Source organism: Alligator mississippiensis, chromosome 12 (assembly GCF_030867095.1).
Source record: "Alligator mississippiensis isolate rAllMis1 chromosome 12, rAllMis1, whole genome shotgun sequence".
Lineage (NCBI taxonomy): Eukaryota > Metazoa > Chordata > Crocodylia > Alligatoridae > Alligator > Alligator mississippiensis.
Genome location: NC_081835.1, coordinates 24,554,088 through 24,567,568, shown reverse-complemented (window position 1 = coordinate 24,567,568; position 13,481 = coordinate 24,554,088). Strand labels below are relative to the sequence as shown.

General features: G+C 39.9%; 1 protein-coding gene across 1 annotated transcript in view; it reads left to right on the top strand.

Annotated features, from left to right (window-relative positions):
- Positions 1–12,849, top strand: part of CACNA1D (calcium voltage-gated channel subunit alpha1 D) — a 444,991-nt gene extending 432,142 nt beyond the window's left edge. The window contains exons 45-47 of the mRNA XM_059716031.1: positions 3,144–3,265; positions 6,457–6,777; positions 8,037–12,849. Coding sequence (XP_059572014.1) covers positions 3,144–3,265; positions 6,457–6,777; positions 8,037–8,330 — 737 coding nt within the window. The 3' untranslated portion in view covers positions 8,331–12,849. The remainder of the gene's footprint in view (positions 1–3,143; positions 3,266–6,456; positions 6,778–8,036) is intronic.
- The last annotated feature ends 632 nt before the right edge of the window (positions 12,850–13,481 follow it).

Genomic DNA, 13,481 nt, shown 5'->3' with positions numbered 1-13,481 from the left:
GCAGGCAGCTCACAGCAGAGGGGAAGGGGTCAGACTGCTGCCTCCGTGTGATTGAGAGTAGGTTAGGGGGAGGTCCCGTGTGTGTCTGCCTGCCTGCCTGCCTGCCTGCCTGCCTGTGTGTGTGTGTCTACCTGCGTGTGTCTGTGTCCATGTGCAGAGAGTAGAGTGCATGCATCTATGTGTATGCATGTGTGTTTGTACAGGAGCAGGGAGAAGAGGAGCCATGTGCCCCCTAGTGTGGCGGGGTCCACCCAGCTTCCCCCGCCACTAGGAGGGGAAGGGGCCCCTCTTCCCCACCCTCCCTGCAGCCCAGCTTCCATGGGGGGAGGGGGCCTCCAATTTTGTGCTTGCCCAGGGCTCCAGTACACCTTAACCCACCTCCCCCATGACTGAGCTGCTGGGCGGGGCGGGTGGGAGGTGGCACTAGATCCTGGATTGCCCTTTCCTTCAAAAAGTGATCTTCACCTTTAAAAGGTTGGAGACCACTGCCCTAGGGGAGGGCAGCAGGGCTGGGAGCCCTGATCCTTCAGTGGGCATCCCACATCTGTCCCAGCCCCATGTACAAATCTGGGGGGGGCACATGCTCCTCGATGCACTCCTACCCAGGAGTGCACACAGCAGGAGGCCTTTTTTTCTCTCTCCCTCCCTCCCTCCCTCCCTCTTGCTCTCTCTCCCTTACTGTGGAGGCCTCAATCTGTCCCCCTTCCCACTTGCCTGTGGGAGCTGCTGTCCACACTGCCTGGCTGCCATGTGCATATGTGTGCACGCACATGTATGTGGCACCCCCTACATACAACTCCCCTTAGTCCCAAGTAGCCCCTTGCAGGCTGGAACTCTGCCAGCCTGCAAAGGGAAACCAACCATTTGCCTCATTTTTCTCTTTTAAAGGAGAAAATCCTTGTTCTTCCTCAGTGTATGGAAAACCTAGATCCCTGGTTTTTGGAAACCAGTTCAAATCTGTAACACAACAGAAGTTCAATGCAAATAAACTGCTTTCAGAATGGCCAAAACTAGTTTTAAGATAAACTTGGATGGATGTAGTATCAGACTTAACTGATTTAGGTTAAATGGGTTTATTGAAGTTCTGTCCCAGATTCCCTCCAGATTCAAGTTAACTTACAGTCCCCCAGCATCCCAGGATGCCCTGTACCTCCCCTACAACCCTCCCCTTGCACAGTGGGCAGGCTACCCTTAGCCCAAGCTGTCTGCTCCAGCCAAGCAGGGAGGCATACTCTAGTGCCCCCCAACTTCTGGTATGAGCCACTACAGGCATGTGGCTGCATTTCTGAAATCAAAAGTGAACATCTGTTCACTTGTTTGTGAGTTCAATCTACGCAGCTTAGACTCACTTGCAGAAATTGAATCGATTCAGCCTTGGGCTTTTTGACTCTCTGTACTTTGCCCTTCTGATTCAGGTTAGTGCAGGGGACAGACTCCAAACTTTCATCAGTAAAGAGCAGTCTTATATTTTCTGATCTCTTCCCCTTAGCCGAGGTGGGACAGGAGATTTCCATATAGCAGCATTCTTTGGGCCCCATTTAACTTTTGGTTGTATGGCCTTCCCAGCCATAACTATTATTAAACTATTCATAACTCTCCTGTAAAGATTTTTCAAAATGCCTGGAACCCTAAGTTATTCTCAGACAAGAACAAGGTGAGAAAGCTGTTAGGACATGAGTCTGATCTGAATAGCACTAGTGTAGTGTAAGGGTTATTTGAGAGAAGTCAGTTGATTGTCACCAATGTAATGATAAAAGAGCATAATCAACCCCTCCAGTAGCTTTACTGTGCTGGAAACTATGTAAAAATATTGTTCGTACGTTCTATATTTTATATATATGAAGATGTTAGTGCTTCAGTGCCCCAGGAGATTTTAAAAGAAGATTGAAACAAACACTTTATTCCTAAGTAGCCTATAGGATGTGTGAAGAATGCACTATGCACACTACCTTGGGAAATTTCCACTCACAACTGAATCCAGTCCAAGCTAATGTGATCCACCATGTCTTGGATGGTATTGTAGTTAGAACACTGCACACTGGAATTCTGCTCCATGTAGGTTCAGAATAATTATCAGGTTTGTAATTTTAAGCAGTGAACTGAGCAGTGTGACTCAGTTCTGCCACCTGCTTGTTCTCTTCATTCCAAGGAAGTGGAGCATGTAGTGGAGTGTTTTTGCTCTGACAAAGAGACATTCTCTTTTTTTAATAAATAGGTATTTGGAGTTGGAAGTATCCAACACTTTGTAGAACCAGGCCCTAAATGCTATTTCTTACTCGCTGTTTTCAAAGTACTATGATATGAGAAGAGATGCTGAGGATGGTTTTAAAATATTGCCGTGGCTTTGCATGGACAGGATACCTCCAGGTGTTCATCACAAAATTAACACATGTACATCTAGCACCTTGAATACAGTAATTTCCTTTGTGCTGTTGCTGAGACTGTTGCATAGAAATTCTATCCACGTGTTACTACTAGGAAGCTACAAAGCCCAGTCAATATATTGCTATGTCAGTCAAGCAACAAAATTCTGATTCACTTCTGAGTTGCTTTTTCCCTGTTCAAATGTTTTTATGAATATTCAGTGTTCCTGTATAGAATGTAGCTTATTGCGTGCCTGGTATTGTAAGCAACACAATAAGAATCAGGAAAAAACTAATTCAATTAATTTTGATTCATGTAGTGTGTCTGGTATTGCACTTTTTATTACATCAAACAACAGTCTCTGGTAGTTTCTAAGAGTATGGTTCTTTGGCATAAGGAACTTACAGCTGTGATGACCACAAAAAAAAAAAAGGAAAATAAGTCAACTGTTTATTTTAATTCTACCTGCATTCCTTAAAATGGATTTCTAATTTTAATTGCCTTTTTAACCTGTGCATAACAGTTAAACTCAAACCTTGTCTCTGGTTGTCTAGTTTGATGGTGCCTCTCTCAGGACTATTTAGTCCACCTCCTGAATCCTCTGTCTCAAGTCACTTCTGTCTCCAGATATCTGCTCCATAAGGCCTCAGAGCATGCATAGACTCCTCCAATCAGGAATACTCTCTGCTAAATATGCGGAGTGACAACTGGAATTATGGAAATGTTTGATCTTGTGAAAGATAATCAACCCTATCCTAACGACTATTGTTATGTTATAGCAAATCGTCGATCTTCCTTTAACTTCGAATGCCTCCGCAGACAAAGTAGTCAAGATGATATAACACTCTCTCCTACTTTCCACCACCGCACTGCTTTACCACTGCACTTAATGCAACAACAGGTAAATCAAGTATCTTAATTAATTAATACTAAGTTGAAACACTTCAGCACGGCTATTCTATCTTGGGCTTTGTGGTTGTTTGAAAATTCTATCAGTAAGCCATACATCTGGTCTCTATACCTCCAAACACCACCTTGCTCTTGGAAGCAATGCTCCCAATCCTGTCCCATCCAAAATGGCATTTCAGATATGTTGTACTATCCAATACCACTCAAAGACAGTTTTATCTGGGACACTATAAAAACATTTCCTTCTTGCTGTAACATGCTTACAGTAAAATGGAGAACCTAAGGGATACTGTCAAGTTCTGGGGCTTCAACCCCTCGCCATTGTTAAAGGCCTTGCTTCATGTGAGGGTTGTTAATACAAGATTTGATTGGAATAACTGCCATGGGAACATGGCTATCCCACGGCTAGTGTCCCTTCAGAACCTTCCTCTTCTGCAACAGTGTCCTTTATTGCACAAACACTGTAGGGTACCATTCACTTTACTTTCAAAGCAGTAAAGCACTCTTTTTTGTCTTTCAGTATGTGATCAGGGTTGTTTGGGTTTTCAGTTCTAACCAGTAATTTAAAATGAAGCATGCTGAAAAGTGTAAATGTTTGCAGGAAAATGCCATATGGTAGGTGAGCATTGCAAAAGCAGCATTGTTTCTACAAAGCCTCAAGGGCCAAATGCTGGCATGAGTTATATGTCTAGTAGCATGAGCGCTAATAGCAGAAGCAGACATAATGTGGATATGGGCACTTTCTAGGCCTTGAGACTTACTATGACAAATGGTTTACTACACAGCTGTAAATCAAACTCCCATTAGCTACAGTGAGCTTGCCTTGAGTAAAACTGAATAAAGGTCTCATGGATTAGCTCTTTAGTTCTGATACAATTTCACGATTGTATTTGCTGTAGCATAAAAATATTCAGTGGTAATATATACAATACATATTTGGTCCAATAAAAGGTATCACCCTAAGAAATCCTTGCCTCTTCCATCAGTTCGGCATCATCATGGCACATCACTCTTACACCACTATAAAAATTGGAGAATGTACTGGTTGCATGTAGAGATTGTCTTGCAACTCTTAGCAAGTCAGGATTGATGCATGCTTATGCTGCATATAACACTTCTTTTGGCTTGTAACATTTTCCGGTGGATACATGCAACTGTTTGTAATTTAAAATGACTATACATTAGACTACTAATATATAAATCTGAGACTTTGTAAGTGCATTAATATCTGTATCCTTAAATGTGTAGTTGTAGATGATTACCAGTAATATATTAAGGTGGTACAGACTGGCTGGAATAATTTTAAAAAAATATATATTGGGAATGAGTATATTACTCCTCACCTTGGCTCCCTCCTAAAACTAGCTCATCACGGTGGATGTAGTCTTTCTGGACTTTAGGAAGGCCTTCGACACTGTCTCTCACCCCATTCTATTAAAATATTAGGTGACTGTGGCATTGATACCTACACAGTCAGATGGGTCGCAAATTGGCTGGAGGGCTGCACCCAGAGAGTGGTGGTGGACGGGTCATTTTCGACCTGGAGGGATGTGGGCGGTGGGGTCCCCCAGGGCTCAGTCCTCAGACCCGCACTGTTCAACATCTTCATCAGCGATTTGGACAAGGGGATGAAAAGCACCTTGTTCAAATTCGCGGGTGACACTAAGATGTGGGGAAAAGTGGGCACACTGGAGGAGAGGGACAGTTTGCAACTGGATCTGGGCAGGTTACAGGGGTGGGCAGTTGAGAACAGGGTGGGTTTCAATACTGACAATTGCAAGGTACTGCACCTGGGGGAGAAGAACCAGCAGCATACCTACAGGCTGGGAAACTCTCTTCTTGTCAGCACAGAGGCAGAAAAGGATCTTGGCGTCACTACTGATTCCAAAATGAACATGGGCCGACAGTGTGGGGACGCAGTCAGGAAGGCTAACTGCACCTTGTCATGCATCCACAGATGCATCACGAGCAGGTCCAAGGAGGTGATCCTCCCCCTCTATGCGACACTGGTCAGGCCACAGTTAGAGTACTGTGTCCAGTTCTGGGCGCCGCACTTCAGGAGGGATGTGGACAACTTCGAGTGGGTCCAGAGAACCACTCACATGATCAGGGGCCAGCAGGGCAGGCCCTACGAGGAGAGGCTAAGGGACCTGAACATGTTCAGCCTCCACAAGACAAGGCTGAGAGGGGATCTGGTGGCTGTCTACAAACTAGCCAAGGGGGACCAGCAGGCTATGGGAGAATCCCTGTTCCCGAGCGCTACCGGGAGTAACGAGGAATAATGGCCATAAGTTGACTGACAGTAGATTCAGGCTGGACATCAGGGGACACTACTTTACAGTCAGGGCAGCTAGGAGCTGGAACCAACTTCCAAGGGAAGTGGTGCTGGCTCCTACCCTGGGGGTTTTCAAAAGGAGGCTAGATAATCACCTTGCCAGGGTCGTTTGACCCTAGCATTCTTTCCTGCCATGGCAGCGGGTCGGACTTGATGATCTGCTTAGGTCCCTTCTGATTCTACCTACTATGAAACTATGAACTATGAAACTATTTGCATAAACTGGCTGGCACTGCTTTCATCTGGTGTTATTTTCCCAAATGCTGTTTGGTTAAAGCTTCATTCTGTACTCTGACTGATTGAACTTCAACAAGCTTTCTACTACCACAAGATCGTAATTCCGATCAACTGATGTAGTTTTGTTTTGTATCATGAGATGAACTCTCAGTGGCCTGAGTCTCACTGCTCTGACAGCACGGTGGAAGACCCAGAGGTTTTGTGTCAGCCAGACAAGCTCTTGCAGTCATCCAAATGGTGCTATCTGGGCAGGTCCCCTTGAAGCTAGCATGCAAGACCTTTAAGGACTATTTTAAGCTTCAAGCTAAGCTCTCTTTTTCCTATTATAGCAGGAGCATAGAATTGGTGTCAATATTTGGTTTATCTAACTGTTGACTATATTAAGCAAATATTAGGCAGATATTCTAAAAGTGACTTATGGAGATGTCAGTTTGTGGTTTGGCTGCAAATGCAGCTACTTAACGTCCTCCTTTTCTTCTACACTGTTACGTGCTACAAAGGATGTCTCTTCATAGCAGCTGTCTAAATGGTTTGATTGGATTTAAATGAGGAATAAACCTGCTGGGAATTATTTCAGGTCCATTAACTATTAAATCTCTTCCTTTTACCAGGTCATGGCTGTTGCAGGTCTGGATTCCAGTAAAGCACATAAGCATTCACCAAGTCGTTCAACACGTTCCTGGGCCACCCCACCAGCCACCCCTCCCAACAGGGACCGTACTCCATATTACACCCCTCTCATCCAAGTTGACAGGGCTGAATCTACAGAACACATGAATGGCAGCCTTCCTTCTTTGCATAGGAGCTCCTGGTACACAGACGATCCTGATATCTCCTACCGAACATTCACACCAGCCAGTTTAACCGTACCTAATGACTTTAGGCATAAACACAGTGACAAACAAAGAAGTGCAGACAGCTTGGTAGAAGCAGTAAGTACTACATAAATCCTTAAAAGTAGCCATGTGTGTCTTGTCTGTTCAGTTTTGTGTTCATTTTGCAATATCCATGACCAAACACACCCTAAATTATAACCATCATATACTGGATTTTATATATTTCACTGGAAATACTAGATTTCAGATTAAAACTTCCACATGGTGTTTAGATAAGGCAGGTGGAAGTCTGAAACAAACCCTCGAAATCAAAAAGCTCCACTGAATACTGAGCTGAGGATCTAGTTCTAGAATGTGTGGCAGGGAGAAAGCAGGCTGAAAACCTGGTAAGTTGTATATTAAGGATGTACCAGTAATAAAATAAAAAAGATGGGAGCACTTAAACTGAGAGCAGTTTAAAGTATGTGGTTCAAAACAGTTTCACAGGTAACTCAAAATGCTTAGGATCACATAATGTCCTGCCTTTTTATAATGGCATAGAGGCAAGGAATGGTACCTGGAGCCCTCTGGGCAGCTCTGTGGAGGGCTTAAGCCTTCACAGTCCTTGCACTGACCTGAGAGCACAAGGACCTTGCAAATGGGAATGATGGGTGAGATAAGCTAATGGAAATGAAGTGCTTCCTGAAGGGGCATCTCAGTAGCTTCTTTGCATATGCTCTCAGGAGTATAAGGAATAATTTAATTTTCAAAGATGTGAAGGCAAAGTGGTCTCTACAGTTGCTAGGTATTTTAATTCTCTCAGCTGTAAAAATGTAGTATTCTTGCTTTATCAGTTCTGCTGCCACTTAAAATTTTCAGGATCCTTGCTTCCAGCTGTCATTTTCCCTTCCATAACTGGGAGTTAGATGACATATAAGATCTTTCAGTTCTTCGCTGATAGTATCACCAATAGAATGCTTTTCTATTTCCAAAAGTGTCTTCATCACCTCCTTCATTTTTTAGCCCACTGTTCAGACCACAACCCAAAGAATTTTACTATCATCTAAATAAACCAGCTTCTACCTATATTCTGTGTCCTGTTTATCAAAGGCTCCTCATAAATCTCCCAAGGAGAATTTCAATGTCATGTGTTACCAGTTACATCTTTAGAAAACTGTAAAAACTCTGGCCAGAACCACTTGAGTGTTGGACACTTAAGTTCTTTACGTTGTTGCTCTCGTTGCCGCAGCTATTCAGCATAGAGTTTTATGGATTTTGCCCTTGAGTGATCTGGGAGGAATATGAGGCTTTCTGTTTATTTACTGATGATTTATTATTCAAAATCTGAACTGAACACTCCTCCATTTCTGTTTCAGGTACTTATATCTGAAGGCCTTGGGCGATATGCAAAGGACCCTAAATTTGTTTCAGCGACGAAACACGAGATTGCTGATGCTTGTGACATGACTATTGATGAGATGGAAAGTGCAGCAAGTAACCTTCTCAATGGAAACATTAGCAGTGGGACCAATGGGGATATGTTTCCCATTTTAAGTAGGCAAGATTATGAACTTCAAGACTTTGGTCCGGGTTATAGTGATGAAGAACCAGACACTGGTAGATATGAAGAGGACTTAGCTGATGAAATGATATGCATTACAACTTTATAGTATTTAGCAAGGAGAAAATGATTTCAATAACAGAAAAAGTGCCTCATAGTTCAAAGATGCTAGGCACTAGTTGGAAGTAATAATGAAACTAGTTTTGTACAAGTGATGTCACACCTCAAGGAAGCCATAATTTATTTATTAGTGTCTCTAGGTTGTTGAAATGTGATCAAAGCTGCAATGTGTCAAGTCCTTTTCCACAGAATCTTCAGTTCCTTTGCAGGAATAGGGTTATGTCAAACCAGATTCTGACAATCCCATTTTCAGAGGGCTAGAGAAGGATTTTGAGGTGTAATATCTTGCCTGTCTTTTAATCTTGTGCTACTGTCCTTCATAGTGAAGCAGAAGTTTGTCAAAGCAATGTCAGTAAAAGTCCAGCACAAAAGTATGTGGAGAAGATGACCATGTAAGACAGGTGATGACAATCAGAAGCGTCATTACCTCTGCGTTCAATAGCATATCAAATATTCACAGCATATCCATTCCGATTTTGTTTTCAAACTTGCCTCCTGGTTTTTTGTTTTTTTTTTTGGTTTTTTTTACCATTATTCTAAGATACAATGTGTCATGCTCTACCTGTTAGAGATCATTAAAAAAAGAAACCAGAAAACCTTTCTGTCATATGTAACACCAGTTTACATAGGAAAATATCATTCAGATAGTCTGTTTTATGACTATCATGTTAAGGGCAAAATATACTGGAATAATTGCATTCTTACTAATGCACTTGCAACCAGGTTAAAGTAGAATTAGATAAAATAGTTTGTTTAAAAATTATATAGTAGAAATTATTGTAAATGAATTGTAATATACAATAATTTGTATTTGTAAAGAGATGTTCTATATTTTGTAATTATTGTACCGTAATTGAACTGCAGCAATATTTATGGACCCTAATTATTGTAATTCTCCACAGAATTCTAGATATAAGTATTTTTACTCGGATTATATAGTTCTATAGGATAAATATTTAAATAGAGCCACCTTCTCAATGTAAATCTCTTTTTTGGATATAATATCAAGTTTTAAAGGAAACTTGACAACACAGATTTTTTTAAAAAAATATTTTGAGTCAATACAAATCTCTCTTTACATAAGGGATGCACAGTTGACTATTTGCAGTCTTATACATGAAAAGTTAAAAATGAACTTATTTTAAAATTTTTGATTGACAATAAACTGTGATTTTATCTTTTAATAACCCCACAAAATAGATCATACTGATTTTGAAAATTGGCGAGACCATACCAAGGTACTATTAACCTTGTGACAATTATGAATTTTAACAAAAATGATGATTTTAACTAAGTTGTTTGCCTCCGTATATAGCATTTGATTTGGAAATAACTTTGCAGCTGGATTAAAATTTTATTGAATCCCTTGTATGTGTCACTCTTCTCATAATGAAAAATCTAATCAAGTGACTCTACAGAATCAAAGATTCCTGAGAAGCTAAATAGTACTTTGTTGCCTCTACCCTTTCTGCTGGTCTAGTTAAAGGATTTGTTTTTATGCAATCAAAAGAGGGCTTAGATATTGTTCACAATGCAGTAAAACCCTGATACAAGTTTTTGAGATTAGTACAGCCTTGAAGAAAAATAAAAAAAATCTCAAAATCTGTTTATTTTCTTAACACTGGATAAAATTGACTTGTTGCTGACAAGTTGTCTTATCAGGATTTACCTGTACTTCACAAGATAGGTAGCAATTCAGTTCACATTTTTAAAATGTGATGTTTAAAACCTGTCAATAAACATTTTGTACATAATGTCAATTTCCTATGGATACCTTACAGACCTTCTCTGGAATCATTCTTATTCAAATGCCAGGATAATAACTTAAGTATTTGTAAATTATTTCTTGACCTACATCATTTTGTATTAAAACAAATGCAAAATGTTCTTCAGAATAAAACTGTGTAATAATTTTATTATACTTTGGACTCCTTTCCATGAATGGCATCTCTAAAAGTTAAATTCTTAGTGCAGTGTTTGGAGGTAAAGGACATCCTTTCATTTGGAAAATATGATCCTTAGCCCAGAATACTAAAGTCCTTAACTTCCTTTATATGAGTGCTCTTCTGCATAAAAAATTCCAGATACTTGAAGCTGAACAGGAGATTTGTGTATAATGGGACATCTTTAACAAGCCTGGAAAAAGATATTTAAAAAAAATCTATTCTGTAATGAATAAGATATTTTTAACTAAATCATCCCCTACAGGCTATCAGTTTGAGTCTTGCATATATGCCACTTTCGACTAGGATTTGCTGAGTTGGTTATTTAGCATTAATCACTTCAAGTGTTTTCCTAGCTTACAAAAAACAGAACACTTTGAAAGTCTAGAAAATAATAGTCCAGCTCAGATGAGATTAGCGTAAAAGTGGCAGTGGAGAATTTCTAAATTGGGAAGCATATAATCATGAAGCTGTAGAGACTTCAGTGGATTAATCCTCTAAAAAAGACCACCTTTAAGATCAGAAGTTGGACACAAAAATTTACTTACTGCTTTTGAAATCCTTCACTTAAATCTCCTTGCTATAGTGATTCTTCATAAGAGATTCCAAATTCTATAGATGCCATAAGTTACATTTCTAAAACTAAGGCCCCAGTCCTACAATAGAATATCCCCAACTCTTATACTTGCATAATGACTAACTGACTTCCTTAGGACTTTATGCACACAACTCACTTAAAATATATCTCCTTAATTAGAGCAGATTAATTTTTTTTTTTTTTTTTTTTTTTTTTACAGGAAAATACAGACTTTTAAAAATTATAGTTTAAAAATGGGTTATAATGGTCAATACTTCACTATTACAACAATAGAGCAGGGATGGAAATGTGTTATAGAATAAAGATGCATAGAACTTTCTACTTAGCAGTAATACTGTAAGTCAGTACAAGTATCTGTTTAATGTCTACCCTTTAAACTCTTGTGATTTGCATTCAATAATTCCTTTAATTATGGAAAATAACAGCAATAGATTGCCCTATTTAAGCACATCTGCCACATTTGTAGGTCTCTCTATGTATACCTTTCCACACATACTGACCTATTAATAAAGCATCCAGTCATTAACAGTTGTTGGAACAGACATGGTCAAATACAATTTTTGCTAAGGATAATATCATCCACAATTTGCACAGTATATTTTGGGAGTCAAAAGACCAGAGACCCATCATTCAAAAATTGCTTGCATCAACTAAGATGTGCCTAGTTTTCATCAACAATAACTCTTCATTTTAAATGTATTTTTGTAATAAAGTCTGTAAATGAGTTAATTCTTCTGCAAGTTTAGGTTTTCTGTAAATAAGTTTTACATCCTGACCCATCTGATTGGCTGGGTCTATAGGGCCACATCACTTGGCTACCTCTGCTGAAAGCAAGTATTTGAGTGACCTTTCAGAAACTTTGAAGACAAGAAAAAGGCAGGTTTACAAATACTGCTAACTTTCTATGTTTTTAAAAACAATCTTTCACACTGAAGCAAACATTATATGGGAAAATCCATACAAAAAGTATACTTAAGGCCAATCTTTGTTTTATTCCATTTTGCTATTCCAAATATCTGTTGTTGAATAAATATCTTCTCTAGTTTGATTGTCAGTGAATTCAGTTCGTGTCTGAGAGAGAGCAAAGAAAATCTACTGCCAAGGAAATGACAGGGATCTCATTAGCACAGGCTCCAGTAGATAAAAAGAATGCGGAAACTCCTATATGGCGCACAGAACCAGTAAGATGCTGGCATACTAAGAATAGTAACAGTCCCAGCTCAAACAGACGTTGTTAACTGTATTAGTATCCTGAAGACTCTTCAGGAAGGCTTCTGCTGCTCACTTTGAGGAAAAGTGCAAACAGATGGACTTGTAGTATCATTTGTATTACAACATAATGGGTGCGTTTACACATGTTGCTATGGCGACGTTGTTACTGCACCCTGATTTAGTACTTCCTATACCAGGAAGCACATCGCTATGATGACATAGCTGCTGGTCAAGCACAGACGCCCACAGATGCTACAGCAACTTAGCATCAATGAAAAGAAAATTTTTATACAAGAGTCTAAGAAGCTTGATTTTTCTGGACCCACCAGAAAATGCTTGCTGTAACTCAAAGTGAGGTTAAGGTAATTTTAAACATGCTTCTGCATCCTTCCACTCTTGGGCTGGTAGGCTCCAGCCTAGTCATACCATATTTGAGCATCTTGCATGAACTACCAACAGCCCCCTGAGGCTATCTGGAGATAAGAACCACTTAATCTGGAACCCACAAGACTGGACAAGGGCCAGCACAGGAGCCACCACTGCCAGCTCTGCACCACCCGAGGATTTGGTTCAATGGACAAAATTCTCAAGGAACCGATCCACTGCTGTACACCTGGTTTGAATCACAGAAATGACATAACTCAGTCCTAGCCCTCTGGAGATGAGGGCCTAAATTAATAAAATAACTGCAGCTTCACAACAATTAGAGTAAGTATGGATAAAGGAAGAAAAGAAAAGAAAAGAAAAGAAAAGAACGTAAGATGTGTGTGTATATTCACAGCTGCAGGGAAAGAGTTGAAAGAATCGTGAAAAACTATTTGATAGCACCATGCAGCAATGCGTACATAAAAATGACAGTTGCAGCTGTGCACGCTAACTTAACTTTGCCATTTCCTGACCTGTAATTACTCAACACAATGTAGGATGGAACTGTGTATGGTCGTAATTATAGAACGATATAGCTTGATAGTCCTCTGCAGTTACATAAACAACAATTCCTGCCTTGTATGCCAAAAATGCAAGCCTGGCATATACTATGCTATTAATCTTCAAATAAAAGAACTTCCACCAACACATAGCTTCTTAAAAATGTTTTGTACATCAACTGCAGAGTACTGTGACAAGTCTGTCCAAAACACAGCACTCTTTATATCTTGGTACTGGTTATTCTAAATGCTATTAAGATACCCACTGCATATCTTTATCTTTAACTTGAAAATCCTGAATGCAGTAGTGCCAAGTGAAGATATTACACAATCAAAGGCACAAAGGACATAATTCATCTCTACGCAGGCACAGTTGCTTCAAATGGGTTGACTTAAAAGCATAGTAGATCATCTATTACCTTAAATATTATTGTTGCTTTCCTCATTGCAAAAGAACACAT